The 23091-nt window shown below is 37.2% G+C and overlaps 1 protein-coding gene across 1 annotated transcript in view; it reads right to left on the bottom strand.

Moving 5' to 3' along the window:
- Nucleotides 1–5374: 5374 nt before the first annotated feature.
- LOC139853657 (uncharacterized) overlaps nucleotides 5375–23091 on the bottom strand; it is a 62874-nt gene continuing 45157 nt past the window's right edge. The window contains exons 7-8 of the mRNA XM_071843034.1: nucleotides 5578–5659; nucleotides 5375–5417 (exon numbers count right to left, since the gene is read on the bottom strand). Coding sequence (XP_071699135.1) covers nucleotides 5375–5417; nucleotides 5578–5659 — 125 coding nt within the window. The remainder of the gene's footprint in view (nucleotides 5418–5577; nucleotides 5660–23091) is intronic.

Consider the following 23091-nt stretch of genomic DNA (forward strand, 5'->3'; position numbering starts at 1 on the left):
TCTCACCAAATCCACGCACTTCTTGGCCATGAAGGAAACCGACAACATGGAGAAACTCGCACAACTTTACATTAAAGAAATCGTAGCCCGACACGGTGTACCCTTATCGATTATCTCCGACCGAGATGGCCGTTTTGTTTCTAGATTTTAGCGTACCTTACAAGAAGCGTTGGGAAGGCGTTTAGACATGAGCACCGCATATCATCCACAAATCGACGAACAAAGCGAACGCACAATTCAAACTTTGGAAGACATGCTATGAGCTTGTGTTATCGACTTTGGAAAAGCTTGGGATAAGCACTTGCCTCTCGCCGAATTCTCCTACAACAATAGTTATCACGCGAGTATTAACGCCGCACCATTAGAAGCTTTATATGGCCGAAAATGTCGTTCACCTATTTTTTGGGCCGAAGTAGGCGACACACAAATCACCGGACCCGAACTCATTCATGAAACAACCGAGAAGATCGTTCAAATCCGAGATAGGCTTAGGACGGCCAGTAGTCGTCAAAAGAGCTATACCGACAAACGACACAACGACCTCGAATTTCAAGTCGGTGACCACGTAATGTTAAAAGTCGCACCTTGTAAAGGTGTAATCCGTTTCGGGAAACGCGGGAAGCTAAATCCGCGGTATATTGGTCCTTTCAAAATCTTGGAGCGTGTTAGAACTGTTGCTTATCGTTTAGATCTTCCGCCTCAATTGAGCTCCGTTCATCTTACTTTCCATGTATCTAACTTGAAAAAGTGCCTTGCCGATCCCGATATCGTCATCCCTCTCGATGAGCTTACCATTGATGACAAACTTCATTTCGTAGAGGAACCGGTTGAAATTGTGGACACCTCCGTCAAAACGTTAAAACAAAGCCGAATTCCAATTGTCAAGGTCTGTTGGAACGCCAAAAGGGGACCCGAGTTTACTTAGGAAAGGCAAGATCAAATGCAAAAGAAATACCCTCAATTATTCGCGAATTTGGAAACACAAGGTCTCGAGGAAGAAACAACGACTACTACGCCTACTTAAATTTCGGGACGAAATTTCTTTTAAGGAGTAGGTAATGTAACATCCTGCCTTTTTCCGTTAGACTATTTTAAAGTCCGTTATATATTTATAACATCTCCCGTTGATACGCATTTAAATTATATTGTTTAGGTAATTCACGCACCCGCAACCGAACTCGAGGGACTAGTTTCTTCAATTGAACAAAGATGTGACCAGATGGACTAGTCACACCCACCTCCTTTCTTTATCCTTTTCATTTTCCTTTTTCTTTTATACTTTCACATTTTTTTCTCAAAATTCAAAACAAAGAATCATCATCTATTTCAAATCGAGCAAGCATCAATCCAAACAAATTACGTATTCGGAATCCTTGCATCTTCCTCTTCGAATCCATACCAACTTTATTGCATTTGGGTAACTTTCTAAAATCACTAGATTTTGTGTTCTTGATAATTTTTACTTGTAAAAGTGTTAATTAGTGTCTATGGCTCAAGTCTAACATGAATATATGATTTATATGTTCGATCTCGTTATTTTAAGCAACTAGCATGAACTTGAATTTTGGTATGTTTGATTTGGTGATTTGGTTGCTTGAATGTTGTTAAATGTTATAAGTGCATGTTTTAATTGTGTTACTAGTATCACTAGCTTCAATTTGATGTGTAGGTTGTTTTAGAAAACTTCATAAACTTGATTATTGATTTTGGTGATGTTGGTTAGGGTTTGATAGAACTAAATGTGAACATTGATGCATTGAATGCCATGAATTATTGTTGGTAAGTGTTTAGTTGCACTGTATGCGTAATTATCTCCGAAACGGCGTATCACATGTGTGCATTTAATTCCCGAATCATAATTGTGCATTTATGAAAGTGAAGCATTAATGATGAGCATTAATTGATCATTTAATTTGGAAACTCGAAATTTGCAAATGATGTTTTCGATTAATGAAACGTGTTTAGTTGTGTTCTTTGTCAAATTACCTTTCCAACGATATAAGATGTGTGTCGTAAGAGTTTACGGTTTGCATTTTGTGTTTAAATGAAAATTGGTTTGGGACTTGAAAAATTGAAACAGACCAGGCATCAGACCACGTTGATTGCCGCGGCGCGGCACTCTTTGGTCGCGGGACGGCATTTTCCGTGTTTGGGTTCTGACCAAGTCAACACTTTTACAAAAAATGTTTGCCATGCTACGCACCTCTGATTCACATGTAACTTGTTCTAACATGCTTATATATGAATAAAAACCTCAGAAAAATAGTTCGGGACCTGACCCGAACGTGTTAACTTTTTCGTTGACTTTGACCGACCAAAGTTGACTTTTAATCAAACTTAACCAAATACTTATGCAATCATTCAAACATATTTTATACTTGTACCTTGCACGAAACATGACAATTTGATTCACATGCTATTATAATCGAGTCGTAACGAGCCATATGACTAATTGAACACTTTGACCAACCGTGTTTATCGATATTGATACAAACCTATTTGTTTAGGTCAAGACTAGCATTCGTTCTTGCACACGTTTACTTGTTTAAGTACTTTTACATACGTGCACTCAAGGTGAGATCATAGTCCCACTTTTACTCTTTTGAACTTACATTTGGGATGAGAAAATATAAACGTTTCTTTTTACTAAGTGAACACAAGTACATGAAAACAAACATTCTACATACGAGTTTAGAACAAAATCCTCAATTCGATTATCATTAGTTACACTTGCCGGGTATAAGCGAGAACTTATGTGGATCCATATGGGTTTGACAAACCCTCATTCAGACGGTTCGCTACAGTCTACGAATGAAATATATTTTCGAGAAACAGTGTATGTTCTAACACTATTGTGATGGAGTTCTATGTAAGGAATGTTAAGGATTGATAATTGGGTGCTCGTGAATATTAACTTTTAGAATGTATTACTATTATTTCAATGATATAAATCTTGTGGTTCACTTGTACTTACTTACTTAAACCTATGATTTCACCAACGTTTTCGTTGACAGATTTCTATGTTTTTCTCAGGTCCTTGAACGTTTTGTGATACATGCTTCCGCTCATTACTTTTGATACTTGCTTGGATGTCGAGTATACATGCATACGTGGAGCGTCCTTGACTTTATCTAAAATTGTGTCGCATAGGTTTCAAGTGTACTTATAACTTAGTATCATAACTTTTGGTTGAACAATTCTTGTAAATTTTGAAACACTCTTACATTTGAAATGAATGCGACATATCTTTGGTCAAACGTTATTTTAAATACTTATGACCACGTAACGGGACCTAAGTAGACGGCGCCGTCAATGACGATTTTGTCGGGTCGCGACACACAAGGGCGTCACTTTAAGAGGTGTTTGAGAACGAGAAACAATTAACAAATATATACGAAACAAACCGGGGCAAGATCAATTAAGAGATGATCTCGTCAAACATGTCTGACACCTTACTCAAAACTTACCTACCATAAATGGATTTTACTTTATACCTTTTGTATATTTTATTATATGAATTTTAACTTGTGTAATATTTATTTTTAAGAATTTTGATATATGTAAACTATATTTTTGATAATTTTAAATTATGTAGTTTCTTTAATTGTGGTTTGTATTTTATTTTGTGGTATGTATATTATATTTGAATGAATGTAAATTATTTACTAAATTTATTGATAATAGAAAAAAAAAAAAAACAACTGTGACATGTTTAGATTTATACTTAAATTTGACGATTAAGACCATCTCTAACTCAGGCGTGTTGGGCCTCATGTGCACCGAGCACGCCACCAACACGTGGCTAATGGGACGTGTGCGCGTGTGTGCTCGCGGCGTGTGTGCTCCAAGCACATGAAACCATTTTGATGTGCTGATTTTTGATTGACTGATTTTTGTTTTTTGATTAATATTTATCCTCTTTTTCACCCATCTTCAAATCAAAATTTAACACATCATCCAACACGCCACTTAACACTCAACTCCATTATTTTTCAGTTTACTAGTACGCCAATCAAGCACCACATCTCTACCCAGCAACACGCCAACAGGCCAACACGCAGGGTTAAAGATGGTCTAACAAGTTTTAATATTAAGGGAAATGAAAAAAACACACCAAATTTTACAATGCGCAAGCAAGGAAGAAAGGAAAAAGAAAAAAATAATAAAAAAATTCCAGTTCTACGTGCATCCGAGACCATTACCGAGTTACCGTATATCCGGTTCACACGGACATATATAAATCAATTTTCCCCAAATTTATTAATCTCACACACACAAATACACACACCAAGCCCTAGAATTCTCAAATTCTCTGAATATGGCGAGACCTGCAAGGCAATCAACAACCACAACAACGACCATAACCCTCGAAAACACGGCTCCATCACAACCAACAACCACCACTGTTACATTAACCCTAAATCCAAGGAAGAAAAAGGTGACGTGGAAAGAAGGTACCGTTGATAACGAATTTCTACAAAAAAAGCGTTCAAAAAAATGTTGTATTTTTCATAAAGAAAAACCTTTTGATGAAGATTCTAGCGATGATGAAGATTGTCATGATCATGATCATAATGATCATCATTGTGGTGGATTGAAGAAGCTTGCTGATGGTGCATCAACAAGCTAGGGTTTTTTTTAAAGTTAGGGTTTAATTTGGGGGAAACTTTTGTATGTATGTATATGGAAATTAAAGCATGAATTTGAGATATATAGAATCAGGAATACTGGATCTGAGTTGGATATGTGTACTGCTTTATATTGATTGATATTGAATATTTGACATCTGAAGTACTGCTTGAAAATCTCCCATTATTTTCATATTATATATAAACACATTATGTTATATATATCAAATGTGTTGTAAACATTATACTTGATGATCATGTTATGATTCAGTACTGACATTATTTTGAAGAAAATATGATTGATATATTGCTTTACGCCGTTAGCGATAAGTTTCAATATTCATGAAGCTTCTCTTGGTTACATTTGTATGATTTTTCTTTCTGTTGCCCTGGTTGACTTTGATTTTGATTTTGTAATGGTTTTGTTTTTGTTGTCCGCTCAATTAGTTATGTGGTAACACACTAACAGCTATGTGCTAATCTGCAAAATGAGTGTGTCAACAGCTGCTTGAGATACCTAAAACACGTGTTTAGTACCACAAGCAGAAAGTTACACTACTTGCAAAGTTAAGGTGATTCATGACATGAATACAATGCAGATACTCCTGGAGAACACAAAGGAGTCTTAAGATCCAAACAATAGGGAACCAAAAATATTGGTCATCAACGCTACAATATACAAGTAGCCAAACACCCTATCTAAACACGAGCAACTATAAGAAATTATACATCTACAACTAGTCTAACTAGTCTACAGGAACCTCGACTTCCATCTTCAAGCCAGAGTACCAAACAAATAAGTGTTCTTTTGTAAACCAAGTTTTAGGTTACTCCGCTGCGAACAAAAGGTCATGGGTCCAAGCTCTGAAACAACCAATCAAGAACTGCAAAAATTGTACTGTAATATATATTTTGTTATATCTGCATTCAGTTAAAGAAGACAGAATATGACATCACCTTCATGAAGACAGATAGACCTAACAAAGAATCTTTCTTGTAACCAGCTTCCTCGAGAACTTGTGTCAGGACAAGCTGTTGAGGCAAAATTATATACAGAATACTTTAGATGAAGATAAACTAAAAATCATACAATATTATGTCTTCTCAAATTAAAAATATGTATAACATGTATAGAATACAAGTAATGAGACTTCTCAAACTTTTAGGCCTCCCTTTTACGAAATGATTACTACTTACGATTTTAAACCAAATTCTGTTACGTATTAATATTCATCATTTTGGTTTTGTGTGTGTGTGCCACTGTGCCTATTTCATATCAGTGCATCTCATGTTCTGATCTATACCGGAAAGGAGTTTGTTCTCAATTGTTCTTGCTACAAAATCAGTAATCACAAACGCATCTTAAGGCAATCATCACATCATTATATTGATGCTAAATGATTATTAAAACACTTCTATATTCATCATTTGTAACTCGATGTTCTTGAATAAGTATGATAACTAGTCACTGCATTAACTTTCTAGGAGTACAAGGACAATAGTGCATGTTCTAAAGAAAGGACACTTATAATCTACATATGCAGCTTATGTGGAATTTGAAAGAGCGCTAATACTCCCTCGATTCGTTATATGAGATTTCTATTTTGAAAGTTAAAGCACGTATCATTTCTCAAATCCTGTTAGTTCTTAACAATCTTATTCATTTGATATGATCAAACTACCCCACTATTAAAATGACATTAAAGGGTAAAATGGTAATGTAGGTCATTCAACTCACTCATTCAGCGCAGCGCTAGAAGTAAACAACACCTGCTATTTTACAACTTACTGCATATATCTATCATTTATATCCATATAGGACTTGATAGAAAAAAATAGTAAACAGTCCCTTATCCCCCAATGTTCCCAAAAGAATTACATTTATTTTTTCTTGTAAAATATTTTCAGCAAATCTTATTACATATTTCCCTCATTCCCTGTAAGGCTGTAATCAAATCTTAAAAAGCTATTTGGTGCGAGAAACTTGCTAGAATTTAAAGTTGAGCATGTTATGTTGAAGTGTTCTGACAGTTAGGCGAGTCAACTTCTTTTATATGTGCGTGTCTAAGTTAAACATTACAAATTATTGTGACCCGTGCTTCTCCCTTGCACGCTTCATTTTCGGGAAGTATTTCAACACTAATAAAACAAGAATATAAGGTACCTGATAATGCTAAAAACGAACATATATTTCATAGCATTATCCCTCACAAGCTTTTAGTTGCAATTGTTCTATTTACAAGTGATATTCGTTTAAATAATAAAAGGTGAAGACAAAAGATAGATTCGACGAATTGAAGACGCAAACGACCAAAAAGCTCAAAAGTACAAAGTACAATCAAAGTGGTTCAAATTATTGATGAGAAACGTCTAAAAGTTACAAGAGTACGAGCCGCAAAACGCAAAGTACAAGATATTAAATAATACGAAAGGACGTTCGAAAATCCGGAACCGGGACCAGAGTCAACTCTCAACGCTCGACGCAACGGACTAAAAATTGCAAGTCAACTATGCACATGAATATAATATAATATTTATTTAATTCTTAAAATTATATATATATATATATATATATATATATATATATATATATATATATATATATATATATATATATATATATATATATATATATATATATATATATATATATATATATTATATATTAAAAACGTCGGCAAACTAGAAAACAAGAACATGTGAGCTGATCCAGCTGGCCATGCGATTGCATGGCCAGGATGCCCATATTTCATGCGATCGCATGAGCCTAAAAGGCTGGCCACATCTATAAATTTCGCAGTTTTTGGTCGAATGTTTTACATCTTTTTCTATCCTCTCTATCTCTCACGTAATATATATATATATATATATATATATATATATATATATATATATATATATATATATATATATATATATATATATATATATATATATTATAATTTTAATTTTAATTTTAATTTTAATTTAATAATAATAAGGGTATGTTAGCGAATGTTGTAAGTGTGTAAGTCGAAATTCTGTCCGTGTAACGCTACGCTATTATTAATTATTGTAAGTTATGTTCAACCTTTTTAAATTAATGTCTCGTAGCTAAGTTATTATTATGCTTATTTAAATTGAAGTAATCGTGATGTTGGGCTAAAATATTAAAGACGGGGTAATTGGGCTTTGGACCATAATTGGGGTTTGGACAAACGAACGACACTTGTGGAAATTAGACTATGGGCTATCAATGATCTTTATATTTGTTTAATTGAATGATAGTTCGTTAATTTAATATAAAAATTACAATTAGACGTACCTATAAATAACCACATACACTCGATCGGACACGATGAGCGGGATATTTATAAGTACTAATAATCGTTCATTTAACCGGACACGGGAATGGATTAATAGTCAATGGACTTATTAAAACAGGGGTGAATTACATACAAGGAAAATTAGTGTAATTATAGTTTAAGTCCCTAATTAGTTGGAATATTTGACTTCGGGTATAAGGATAATTTGACCAGGACACTCGCACTTTATATTTATGACTGATGGACTTTTATGGACAAAAACCAGATGGACATATCGAATAATCCAGGACAAAGGACAATTAACCCATGATAATAAACTAAAATCAACACGTCAAATATCATGATTATGGAAGTTTAAATAAGCATAATTCCTTTATTTCATATTTCATCGCACTTTTATTTACTGTCATTTTATTTATCGTACTTTTAATTATCGCAATTTTATTTATCGCCAATTTATTTATCGCACTTTTAATTATCGCAATTTAATTATCGTTATTTACTTTACGCTTTAAATTAAGTTATATTTATTTTTAATATTTTACATTAGGTTTTAACTGCGACTTAAGATATAAAATCGACAAACCGGTCATTAAACGGTAAAAACCCCCTTTTATAATAATAATATTACTTATATATATATATATATATATATATATATATATATATATATATATATATATATATATATATATATATATATATATATTATATTTATACAAATTTAGTTTTAAAAATATAGCGTTAAACTTGGCTAGTTCCCTGTGGACGAACCGGACTTACTAAAAACTACACTACTGTACAATTAGGTACACTGCCTATAAGTGTTGTAGCAAGGTTTAGGTATATCCACTCTATAAATAAATAAATAACTTGTGTAAAATTGTATCGTATTTAATAGTATTTCTCAATAAATATATAACTATTTCGTATACACCTCTACGCACATCAAGTATTTCTGGCGCCGCTGCCGGGGAAATACAACGCCGAAAGCGCAACGCTATATATATATAAAAAAAATTTATTAAGTTTTAATTTTTGTAAAAATACATTTTAAATATTAAAAATACAAAAACATAAAAAAGAAAAACAAAAAATATATATATTTTTAAGAGTTGTTCAAAATATATAAAATTATAAAGTATTTTTATTTCTATTTTAATTTTTAAATATAAGTTTTATTTAATTTATATAACTATTTTATATAAATATAAAAATAGAAAAAAAATATAATAATTAAAATTGTATTCGGGCCCTAACACTGTAGCAGCCCAACTATCTGGCATGATTTCTGGATCCATGCGACCGCATGGAAAATTAACCCTCAACTCATGTGATCGCATGAGCTGAGGTGACACGTCTGAAACCTAGGACAGCCGAATTAGGGTTAAGATTATTAATTATTATTATTATTAATTACCTAATTAGGGTTTATTTTAATAATAATTTAGTTTAGTTGTTATTTAATTTGTATTTTAAGTTTTATTTAGTTTTATTAATTATATAAAAATCAATACTTTTATAAAATAATAATATAAAAATAATATTTTTATAAAAATTGTATTTTTATAACTTTAGTTTATTTTTATATTTCCGTATCTTTTTATTAGTTTAATTCGTAATTTGTATTTTTCGTTCGTAATTAGTTTTAAGTGTATTATTTTGCCGTAGTTATTTCCTTAAATGCTTTTTCTTTAGATTAAGATTTAGGAGCTTTAAAATTTTACGACGTCGCTTATCGCTTTAGTTTTAAATAGACTTTAGTACCTTTTTAAGTTATTACCGTTTTGGATATAGAATTCCTTTTAAGCTTTAATACCTTTAGACGTAAGTTTTAAATTTTAGTTTTTAGACTTTTAAGTTTCGACGCTGCATTTTATTATTTTTCGACGCTTATTTTTCGACCTTTTATTTTTCGACGTTTTTCGACGCGCTCTTTTTCTTTCTTATTTCTCTACGCTCTAGTTTTTAGGATACAGAATTTTCTATTTCTTCTCTAAAATTTCTTTAAATTTCAACGAAAAATTATTTTAAGCGGTTAAATTGATAGACATCCAAAATTTTCTGGTTTGTAGTAATAGTTGGATTTTGTTGGTCCTTTGATAACAACAGGAGTATTGTAGGGGGGGTGAATACAATTTATTTTAAGATAACTTAACAGTTAAACTCGATCAGTATTCAAGCATGCAAATAAATACATGCAAATAAATAGAGTCACAGGTAATTTTTAACAGTTATTCTTTATTGATTGAATCACAAAGAATCACAACTATCCTTGGCGAAATGATAGTTGGTTGATACAGATTACCTAGATTATAGCTAAGAGGTAAACTAACAGCTATTACACGTTTTGACTCTATAAAAATAAACCCACACCACTAGTTGTTACAATAGTGAATACAACAATTTATAGTAGTCCTATTAACCGTGTAATGGTTCAATTGTCCACTGGTACATAGGATATCTGTACTTGTGGAGACAACTATATCAGAGAGCATGCTATCTTCTTTCCTCTTTGGTAGCTATTTGCAGGAACACCCCAATTCGGTTTGGCACCACTATTTGATTAAACAAATAGAATGTTGTGTTCCCTAGGTGATGACAAAGTATAACCCATGTCTGCACATGCGTTAAACTTCTGCATTCCCACATGGTCTTGTAAGGTCACTTGTCAGCCGCCGACGCGTGTCCTTTTCTGTTCAACTTTGTTTTTGACTGCTGTTGAATAGTACCATTGATGTAGACCATTCGGGAAACTACTATGCTTATAATGGAGCATAGCTGTCTTGTGTAGTAAGCTGCATTCCAGCTGTGCTGGTTCTTCATTGCTGAGCCACTTCATGTTCTTGATTAGCTGAGTACACATCCTGTGCTGATTGAAGAACACTGTCTACCTTGTGCTGGTAGACTGAGCAGCAAACTAAACACTCGACACAGCAATATCTGCTGTCTATACATGAACAAACTTGTGCTGACTGCACATAACATTTTAGTGCAAATAAATTACAGTTTTGTCATATTTAAATCCTTAATTATTTTGGGGACTCAACAATCTCCCCCTATTTGATGATGACAAAACCTATGACATACAGAGAAAACACTAAAGTCAGCACCGAGGGACCTAATGAAAAATAGGCAGTAAATTTGTCCCTTTTTAAGTTTGTTTTGGGATCTTTTGCTGAGTTATCCATATCTTATAATTTGATATGATTTTGAAGATAAACTCATTTCACTTTCATTACAACATAATATGTACAGTAATTACAACAACAGCAGAATGAAAAGTGAATTAAACAAAAGATACAATTTGAGCACATAGGAGACTATCTATCTTTATCTTTATCTCGTTCTTCTTCAGATAGCTCCTCTTGTTTGATTCTCCAGGCTTCAGGGAACAGATAAGGTACATCAGTAGGGTCAAATACAGGGATATGAGGAGGTAGAATGATGGGGCCTCTTCCGGTTGGTCCTTCACCAGTAGATTGCTTTCCTTTAGGATTTTGAGAAAGGACTTCTTCTACATTCACTACTGGTTCATTCCCAAACCTTGTTGCTTTCTTGAAGAGCTGTTGGAGTTCAGATTTAAGTGTATTTTCGATAGCACTTTCACCTTTACCAATGAAATACTCCAAGATCTCCATCCATTCACTAAATCAAAGGGATCTTAACTCATCATAGTTTATTCTCTCTTGAACCTTATTCTCCCTTATGACATTGAAAGCTCTTTTTGACCCTCTGTTCACTTTGATGATCCTGCTAGGATTGGATCTTCTATTCATCACATCACCATACCTACTCCTATAATAATGATTAGGAAATTCACTGGTACAAACAGATTCTATAGGAGAAGTAGCAGGTGCTTTCTCAGCAGCTTCCATCTTATCAAATGCCTTATCCTGTTCTTTGACAATGGCTTTGGCTAATTCTAGGGACTCAGCCTCTTGCTTTCTATCAGCAGCCAATTTGTCTTCTATATCCTGGAGCCTTACCCTCTCAGCGATATCAGCATTAGCAGCCTCCCTTCTTTGAATTTCAGCTTGTAGGCCCAACAAATAATCGTCGGCAGTGATTTTCAGGGATTTTGCTGTTTCAATCATCTTTCTACCCTCTTCAGTTCTAAGGGCAGCACGATACTCCCGTAGATCCATACCCAGCTGGTGAGCCTCTTGAAATTGAGCTTTCTCCTCATCAGTAGAGAGCCTTTGACCATTGTTGTTTAAGTATACACCAATTTCAATACCATAAGTCAAGGCAGTGATGTAGAGTGGCTGATCAAGGGGATGATGTAGCAACCTAACTTGGCGTATCCTTTCATTAATAGCAGCTTGTCTTTGCTCAAGAAATTCTTGTACAGTGATCTCCAGCCTCTAAGCATCTCTTTCATCTGGATTCATTTTAAATAAGTCTGGCTCACCACGGGTAACTGAATCATCTTCCCAAGTTCTGTATTTACCATGACATTTTGGGGAAGATGGAGGATACGTGATTGATTCACCTATGCCAGATGAACTCACTGGAAACTGATTGACACGATTATCCTTTGTTCTGTTAAAATAAGTGAGGGTCTGGGGAGAGATAGGTGATTAAACAAATAAGTGATCTCCACTACCCCAGACTGTAAAGTCAGCAGGATTAACCGTATTATCATCTTGATTAGCACCCAGCTCAACCACCTTGGCTGGGTCTTCAACACTTGTAACACTCAGCAGCACAATTCTGGCTGGGTCTTCATTCACAGCACTCCTTGCTGTGTCTTCAGTACCAGCTAACTGATTAGTATCAGCTGGTACAACCACCTCAGTATCTTCATCAGCTGCCTCAAATAAGGGTCCTTTCCTTAGGGGCTGATTGTCCCTAGGAGCAGATTTCACCCTTTGTTTATCTATGGGCATGGGTTCAGCTGATGGTTCTTGTGTTGATACTGGCTCAAGTGGAGGCAGGTAAGGAACAATAGCAAGATGCTCCCCCTGAATATCATCATCATCAAGATTGATTGTTTCTGCTGGCTTATGTTGTGTAGCTGGCTGTGCAGAAGATGTTGGGCGAGAAGATGAGCTGGTTTCTAACATAGCATCTAACCACTTCATAAAAATATCAACTCTAACTCCTCCCCCTGACTCAGTAGATGCAAGATAATCTTTCATTTCTTCAGGAGTCATTCGTTTGATCCTGTCTGCTCGCTCGGCATACAGCTTTGCCCTCTTTTTATCGTATTTGACCGTGAACTTAGCATTTCTTTTTCGTGCATCCTTTTTGAATTTATCAATGCCAATCAGGTCATCATCAATGTCCCTCTTTTTTGGGGTCAGCCATCTCCTATGCTCAATTCTGTGGCATTTAAGAGCAACATAGGCATTCCATTTGACATTGAAGGCATCATTTAATTCTTGTTGTCTCTTCTGATGTCTCTCCAGTTTTCTTTTCATTCTTTTTTCAATAGTTTGAGAGACAACAAAAGCTTCAGCAACAGCCAATGCAGAAACAACACTGGGCTTACTGCCAGAACCAATATCATCCACTGATGTGGCAGACACACTGGGTTGAGATTCACCAGCTGCCTGTACACCAGCTTCAGTATGAGCATTACTGGGCTTAGTGCCAGAGTCTTGACCAGTAGTACCATCACCACCATCACCATCACCATCCCTCCTTGGTTGTTTTGGAGCCTTTTCATGCTCATGCTCCCCCTCTGATTGTTTTCTCTTTTTGAGTTTCTTTTTATATTTCTTCCCCCCCTTTTTGTCATCAGCAGGGGCAGAGAGGTGAACAGGGGAGACCTGTGCATCAAGGTCACTATCTGAATCTGGAACAGAGAATGCAAAATTATTTCAGTCAGCAACTTTAGGAGTAAGATGGGCACCAGGATCCACGCCAAATTATCGAAGAAGGAGGTTGGAAGACCTAAATTCATTCCTTGCAACACCCATAGCCATCTATTCAACAATAGCCCTAACATCACCTTGAAGGGTAGCCAGTCGGTGCATATTTTCAACCATTTGAACATAGGCAGAAGCAGGAATCATGTTAGCCATTTGCTGTTCCTGCGAGTCCAATCTCTCATGTAGCACCGTATTCTCTTCATTAAGAAAAAGAATTCTGCGATTAGCAGCATCCAAATCAGCTTGAAGACGGGCAATATCCCCAGTATACTTATTGTGAGAGATGATTCGTTTCTTTAAGTCCTCCTCCTCTTCATGTTGTTTGACAATGGCAGCCACGGTAAGATCTGCAAAGGCACATACTTGTTTTAGCTGAGCTTCAATATTGGAAGTGGTAACTTGCCCAGCGTTACGTATGGCTTCAGTCACACTATCAACAATAGCAGTGCGAATGGTGGACTATAGATCAGGTGTAACCTCTACGAGTGTCTTATAGACAGCCAGGGTGGAGATGTCAGCCACCTCATCAGCATTAAATTTAACATAGCTGGTTGAGGGGTGGTCAGTAGCAGCTAACACAGAACTACCTCCGTGGGGTGGTGGAGGTGGAAGGTCAGAATCTGACTCGTCACCATGATCACTATCATTTTTACCTTCACCCGAAGGTTTAGAACCATTGGTATTCTTGTCAGCATCATTAACAGCATCATCAGTGAGATCCACTGGTTTGTCTTTAGTACCAGTCACATTATCATGAGTGAATGGTTCATCCTTACCAGTACCTTTATCAGCATCACCATCAGAGGAAGAAGATGATGAGGAAGAAGCTGATGAATCAGAAGATACCGGCGAATCAGGAATATTTTGCATAACATATTTACCAGTAGTGGGATCTCTGATGAACTTGAGAGGCCTCCATGTACCAGGCCATGGAGAAGCAGCTGGAGCCATGCCAAAGTAGTGATAATATGGCTGCTCGTTGATCTGTTCTAAAGTAGCCAGCCTCTCATAAACTTCTTCTCTAGCTGGTCGATCAAGCTGAGACAATAGTCCAGTCAGCTCCTCGCGAGGCAATTTGCTGGCTGAGACTATGGCAGTTTGAGGATCAATAGTTAGCTGATCCACCAGCAGAGCAACTCTGGGAGTGATAGACGCTCCCCGATAGATGAAGTTAGGTACAACTTCATCAGGATCTGGCACCTGGCACACATATGGTTTCTTCTCAGTAGAAACAGTAGCCTGAGAAGAGTCAGTAGTGGTAGAAACAGAGGTACCGGCATCCATAACGGGTTCTGTAGAACCAGTAGCAGCGGTAGGTAACTGTGCAGTAGGTGAAGAAACAGCATCTGCAGCACCTTTAAAGAAAGTATCCGGTGTGGAATCAGACACCTGTAGATTACCAGTGGAATCCACTGAAATAAAGTGTCTCGATTGAAGATCAGAAACATCCGGAATAACACCAGTAGCATCAGTATCCACTGTTGGCTCTGTGGGAACATAGCCAACATAGCCAGCATTAACAAAATCAAGACCCTCCAGAACAGTATTACCCTGTGAACCAGAATCTGATGGAAAAGTAGCACTTTTACCAGCATTCATAATAACATCAGATGGAAAAGTAGCATAAGTACTAGTATTCATAATAACATTCTGTGCATCGGTAGCAGTAGCAGACGCAATGTCACCCTTTGGTTCAGAGACAGGTTCATCAAGTAGAACATCCTTGACAATATTGTCAATTACCTTTTTAAGAACAGGAGGATCCACTATGATTTCATCTTCCACTTCAGGTGCAATAGTGGAAGCAGCAATACTGGGAGCAGTATCACCAGCAGCTGTAGAAGCAACAGTACTAGCATTAGCACCACCAGTAGGAGAAATAGTAGCACCAACACCAGTAGCAGAGGCAGCAATCTGCTCAGTAGGAATAATAACATCTTTAACTTGCTCCCCCTCAGCCTGTTCATCTACCCTGCTAAGAACTGAAACAATAGAACATTTTATGTTAACAATTGTAGAACCAAATAAATTTGACTCAATAATTGCATCTGTTGTTGGTCTCTGGGGACAGACTGGAGATTTGGTTAGCCCTTCGAATGAGACAGAATAAGGTGTCTGTAAGTACAGCTGTGACTCTGCTGACTCATTGGCGACACATGTTGACCCAGATAGTGTAAGAGTTCTGGATGGTAATGATGTAGGAGTGAGACTCTTATCAGGATCCGAGTAACATAATGGTTGTGCAGTATCCTGAGCTGGTTCAACATGATGAGGACCCAGCTCAAGTTTGCTTTGGGGGTCAGGTATGTGCTCTGCTGGTTATACTGTCAGCAGAGGATATAGCATTAAGTTCAATTTTGAAAAATGTGGAAGTGTCTGGCTAGAAGAGTATGGGTTGCTACTTTTCTTAACACTAGTTTTAAAACCAGTCAGCTTGGGAGCCAGGGTTATACCTTTAACTCCACTTTCATTTTTCAAGTCAGCAGTTAAAAGATTTTTAATTATGTTAGAATTTTCTGCTGTTTGGTCTAGAAACACACCAGGTTCCATAGCTACATCCTTTGCAGGAGCAACAGTTGAGACTGGTGCAATCTCCCATGTGGTGTGCTTGGAGCAAGCTTTTGCTCGTTTGGATTTGCCTGTTACCAAGAAATAGTTAAGCAACGGATTCCAATACTAGAAGTGGATAGTCAGTATATAAGACTAGGGCTGCTCTTTATGATCAGAGAACACTAGATTCTAATACAACTACTGCTTTACCAGTATGTGAGACGGTGGCTATACTAGTTGAGGTAGCTGGCTTCTTCCTTTTTATAGCTGGCTTTCGTTGAGGTCCCTCCCCCTCAGCTGGTGCAGTACCAGAGGCAGTCGGTTGGTTCACTCCACCTCGAGCAGCAAGATACTCAAGCATGCCTGGTGTCAAGGCATTATATGGAGCAGCAGGAGCATCTTTTGGCATTCTCCCTTGTTTTGGAGGTAGGTCGAATGATTCATCAGCAATCTGCTGGTAAGCTTCACCCAGCTTATTTTCAAAAACAAGGCTCAAAAACCTTGGAAAGGGGATTAAGTGTGTTCGTTTGGGTGCAAGCACCATTTCCCTTAACCTTAAGTAAATTTCACCGGCATAATCAATATTTCGATTGAACAGCATCCCATGACCAATCTTCAGCTCAAAATCTGAGCACTGATCAAAGCTCCCAGACTTCTGACTGTTGCAATGGGTCAGCAAGCCAAAGAAGTAATTCCACAGAGGTGGCATCTGCTTCCTTAAGGGCGTATGAGCCACTGGACCATCAAACCCTATAATTTCTAGTACTTCTCTTCTAAACTCATCACTAGTTGGTAAATTAACAAATGGACCAATAGGTAATTGGAGAGCACGTCGGATGGCATCAACAGTGATGGAGCAGGCTAGGGTTTCAGTCACCATGCCACGAATACATGGAACTTTCTGTTGAGTGGTGGCCGTGGTGGCAGTAGACCAGAATCTGGCCAAACAGGCTGGATAAAGACGAGAAGGCACGCCGGTAATAGCTCGAGCTAGTGGTGATTGTCGGATGTAATCGATAAGCGTATCATAGCCCAATTTGGCTTTGGATTTGGGTATTGAAAGGGCATGAGCAGCATTGCCTCGCGATAGGCGAATAGAAGAGTGTTCTGGTGCATTTGCAGCCCTAACAAGACTTGGGTGCAGGTTGAAAAAAGGACCCTGCACCACTTGTTCTTTGATGACCGGTGGTGGTTGCTGTTTCGGTTGTTGTTGTTCTACCGGTTGTTGTTGCTGTGGTTTTTGTTCCTCTGGCTGGTTTGTAGCAGGTGGTGATTGATGTTGTTGTTGTTCTGCCATTGATGATTTCGTAGAAGATGGATGTATGAATTTATTTGAAGATTTGGGGATTTTAGAGAGAAGAGTGTGAATTTGAAAACTGAATAACCGAAGGTTATTATGGAAGATAAAACACTCTTTTAACCGTTGTGATTGGATGAAAAAGGCAGGAGAGAGAAAAAGGCCACAGCTATTAGCAGGCGCGTGGGCAGACGTGACAGACTGGCACACTCGAGGGGACACAGACTGTTGATTTGACGTATATACGGCTTGAACACTCATACCTCCCATTCAGCATTAAATGCAGCAGGTTTTAATTCAGAAAAAATGATTTAAAAACCACAAAATAAGTTTTGTATTAAATACAAAATACTTTGTTACATTTAATATGTTATGAATTTAATTTAAATCATTGGGAGTAAATGAGTTTCAGATTTAAGGAATCATTTAATTTTGTGAGCTATTTATTATTTCAATTAAAAACATTTTGAGTAACCAAAGTATAAAAGACCTTGTTGTGCTGAGTGTTTTACATGTAGGCAGTAAGTTAAAAAAAATGACTTACTGGTTTGCCCTACATGTTGTAGAGCCAGCACACCAACAAAAATTGTCTTTTATTTAAAGTTCAAGCATACCCAGCTCAGAGATGAGATAGTTAAAACGTTTCTCATCTAAGGGCTTTGTGAATAGATCTGCTAACTGTTGGTCTGTTGAAATAAAATGTAGCTCCACATCTCCTTTTTGAACATGATCCCTTATGAAGTGATATCGAACGTCAATGTGCTTTGTTCTTGAATGCATAATAGGATTGTTGGTGATAGCTATTGCACTTGTGTTGTCACAGTAGATTGGAGTCTTTGTAACATGAACACCATAGTCTTTCAGCTGGCTTTACATCTACAGTACTTGAGCAGTACAACTACCAGCAGAAATGTATTCTGCCTCAGCAGTAGATGTGGACACAGTATTTTACTTTTTTCTCATCCATCTGACTAACCTACCACCCAGTAACTGGCAACCACCAGTAGTACTTTTCCTGTCTATTTTACAACCTGCAAAATCAGCATCTGAATACCCAATTAGCTCAAAATCCTGGTCTTTGGGATACCAAAGACCACGTTTAGCAATAGCTTTCAGATACCTAAATATCCTTTTGACTGCTAGCAAGTGTGACTTTTTAGGATCAGCTTGATATCTGGCACAGAGAAATGTGGCAAACATAATATCTGGTCTGCTGGCTGTGAGATAAAGTAGGGATCCAATCATACCTCTATATTCAGTGATATTGACTAGTTCACCATTGGGATCAGCATCTATTTTAATCGATGCTGCCATTGGGGTCCCTATATCTTTTAAACAGGTCAGACCAAATTTCTTTAGCATATCTTTGATATATTTATCCTGACTTATAAAAATTCCATCATCAAGTTGTTTAATTTGCAATCCCAAAAAGTATTGCAAATCTCTTTGTAAGCTCATTTCATATGTCTTTGACATAAGTTTTGAAAAATCTTGACAATGTTTCTCATTTTTAGATCCATAAATAATATCATCCACATATATCTGTACCAGCAAGAGATCACCATCTGTCTCTTTTGAGAACAGAGTGGTATCAATTGTTCCAACTTTAAAACCTATGCCAGTAAGATACACATGAAGTGTCTCATACCATGCTCTTGGAGCCTGTTTGAGGCCATAAAGAGCTTTTTCTAGCTTGTAGACATGGTCTGGATATTTACTGCTTACAAAACCAGGAGGCTGTTTGACATAAACTTCTTCTTGCAGCTTCCCATTTAGAAATGCATATTTAACATCCATCTGGAATACCCTAAAGTTCATCTTAACAGCATATGTCAAGAACAGTCTGATAGCTTCCATCCTAACCACTGGAGCATAAGTCTCTCCATAATCCAATCCTTCTTCCTGTTTGAACCCTTGAGCTACCAATATAGCTTTGTTTCTGATCACAATCCCATCTTCATCCATCTTGTTCTTGAAGACCCACTTGGTACCAATGATTTTCTTAGTTTCATCATCAGGTTTAGGTACCAATGTCCAAACCTTATTCCTATCAAACTGGGAGATCTCTTCTTGCATAGCTCCTGCCCAGCTTGGATCTTTGATTGCTTCATCAGGACATTTAGGTTCAATGGTAGACACAAAATTTATATGCATACAGAAATTGATGGTTGCATGCCTTCTTGTTTTAACACCACTAGCCAGATTACCAATAACTTGCTCAATTGGATTCTCTTTTGTCCATATAGTGTTATGAACATGTGAGCTTGTCGTGGAACACATAGCATCTTGATCATCAGCTGGTTCAAAAGTATGAGCAGTAGTTGGAGACAACTGTTCAGTATTAATGTAACCAGTACCAGCTTGCGATCTTTTAGAACCACTAGACCTATGCTCAAGTTGTAGGACTTCAGTAGAGCCAGTAGGTCCACTTGGTTTACACACAGATGGAACAGAATGTTCCATCTCATCATCAGAGAACCCAGCAACATGGATTGGCGAGGGATCTGCAGCTGGTTCCTCTTCATCATCAAGAGCTTGCTGAGTAGGCTCTTCAAACAATAACTCTTCATCTTTTTGACTTGGAGATGAGGCTGGGGCAGTTTCATGAAATGTAACGTTAATTGATTCTTCAAAACAACCCCTTCTTTTATTGAAAACCCTATATGCCTTTGACATGTTGGAATATCCCAAGAATATACCTTCATCAGCCTTGGCATCAAACTTACCCAGCTGATCCCTATTGTTTAGAATGAAACAGGGAGTGCCAAATACATGAAGAAATGAAATTGAGGGTTTTCTTCCTTTGAGAACTTCATAAGCAGTTTTCTGATGTCTTTTCACTATTAAAGATCTATTCTGGGTAAAACATGCAGTGTTCGCAGCTTCTGCCCAATATGAATTTTTCAGCCCAGACTCAGCCAACATAGATCTTGCTGCTTCAATGAGAGTTCTGTTTCTTCTTTCTGCAACACCATTCTGTTGAGGTGTTCTCACAACAGAAAAGTTCTGTGAAATACCTTTATCAGCACAAAATTCTTCTAATGTAGTATTTCTGAATTCTGTACCATGATCACTTCTTAGCTGTTTCACCAGTTGCCCATTTAAAAGCTCAATTCTTTTGATAAAATTGATAATTTCATCAGCAGCTTCACTCTTTTGCTTCAAAAAGAATACCCAGGTGTATCTGGAATACTCATCAATAATAACCAGTGTATACTTCTTCCCACTACAGCTGGCTACATTAACAGGACCAAAAAGATCCATACGAAGTAAATGAAATGGTTTCTCAACAGATGAGATTTGCTTTGATTTGAATGAGGCATGGTGATGTTTTCCTTTTTCACAACCAGGACACAGTCTGTCCTTTACATAAGACATGGTGGGTAGCCCAGACACCAAACTTCTACTGGATAATTTGTGAATATCTTTGAAGTTGAGATGTGAGAGTCTCTTGTGCCATAACCATTTTAGGTTGTCTGCTGCCTTCGAATAGAAACAAGTATCAGTTGTTGTGACTGCTGTGTTCATGTCAATTTGATACATGTTTTCATGACGTTTTACAGTCAGCAGTGGCTTCCCTGTCTTATAAAAAATAGTGCCAATTTTCCTTCTGAATTGGACTATCTTGTTCTTACTTGTCAGTTGGCTTATGCTGAGTAAATTATGTTTAAGCCCAACGACATATGCAACATTTGAGAATGTGACATTCCCATTAGTCAAAGTACCAAAACCCTTTGTGTAACCCAACGAATTATCTCCATATGAAACAACTGGACCATCTTTTTCTTGATAGTCCATCAGCAGGGACTTACATCCGGTCATATGTCTCGAACAACCACTATCGAGATACCAGATTTGCTTGTTTTGAATGCCCTGCACTGTAGCTAAGAGATTAGTTCTTTTTGGGAACCCATTCAAGGATGGGTTCTGGAAGGGTCATCGTTGATGATCTCTTCCTGTCTGCTGGTTTGCTTGAAGAAGCAGCAGCAGACGGGGTTGGGGTAAAAGGACACCGGTTGGCTAAGTGAAACTTGCTGCCACATTTGTAGCATTTTCTCACATTTGGTATCGGTGATGGGTCATACACATTGTAAAGGGGATCGGGGCGATGTTTGGTTACTGCCTCAATTAGCTGGTTAAGCTTGACTGTCATAATCTCAGTGATAGACAGCTCTTCATTTGAGTCCACTTTTGCTTTTCCCTTAAGGGCAGCTTTCTTCTTGGAACCAGTACCATAGTCATGACGTATTGCTTTGCCTTTATCATTTGACGAGCCAGCGTGGGAAGTTACTGGCTTGTCAACTGAAGCTGATGAGCTAGAAGAAGTTTTTCCTGCTGCCTTGGACTTGCCAGTATTACGTTTGACTGGCTTGTCTGCAGCTACTGGTGGACCAATAAGTTTGTCATCAGTTGGCTCAGCACAATTGGAGCTCGAACACGAAGGGGAATCAGTTGGTTTAATTTTTCTAAGATTATTTTCAGTGATTTCCCTTTTGATACGTCTTTCTTTTGGAGTCATGTAGTAGATGCTTGAGGGGTCAGTAGTCTCATCAATTGAGGTACTGGCTTCTCTTGCTTTAACTTCATCCTCCAAAATTTCTTTCATGGCAGGTGGTGGGGACACAGTAGGTCTAACAAACTTATTTGTCAAGACCTTTTTACCCTTAACTATCTTGGCAAAAGTATTTGGCAAGACAGCTTCAGGATCTGTTTCAAGAATTGGGTCCATGAAAGTAACTTCTGCAATAGCAGCAGCAGCAGCATAGTCACCAGCAAAGAAAGCTTCAACTTGGGCAGGCACCTGCTCGTTAACACACTTTGCTGTACGTTGAGCAGATGTACACCACGAAGCGACAACCTTTTTAAGATTATCCAGCTGGTTCTTTACTTCTGCTGCCTCAACGTGAAGAGACCTTAAAGCAAAGTTTTGTTTTTCAAGTTTAGAAATATCATCTTTCAAGATTTTAATTTCATCATCTTTGCATTTAAGTTTCTCATTTAAAGATTTGTTGTCAGTTTTCAAAACTTCTTCACGTTTGCTGCCTCTACATAAGTCAACTCTTAGGTAGTCAAACATTTCGGCCTTTTCATCATCAGTATAAGTTCGAAAAATATCAACCTTATACATCAATTCAGTTTTCCATTGAGGAGAATCTCTTTTCAGATCAGCTTCCCTCATATCAGCCAAAAACATGCTACCACTATCATCCTCATCAGACTCCTTGACCTCCTTGGCCATTAAACACAGCTTCTTTTCTGGAGCATAACCAGCACCATCATCATCAGTATCACTATCAGAGGAAGACGACGAGCTGGTTTCATCCCAATCATGATGCTCAGCAACTAGAACCTTTTCTGGCTTTTTACCCTTCTTATCAGTCTTAGTACTTTCCTTCATCTGAGCTTTCATAGCTTTGTACTTGTTCTTGTAC

The sequence above is a fragment of the Rutidosis leptorrhynchoides genome, chromosome 6, assembly GCF_046630445.1.
Source record: "Rutidosis leptorrhynchoides isolate AG116_Rl617_1_P2 chromosome 6, CSIRO_AGI_Rlap_v1, whole genome shotgun sequence".
NCBI lineage: Eukaryota > Viridiplantae > Streptophyta > Magnoliopsida > Asterales > Asteraceae > Rutidosis > Rutidosis leptorrhynchoides.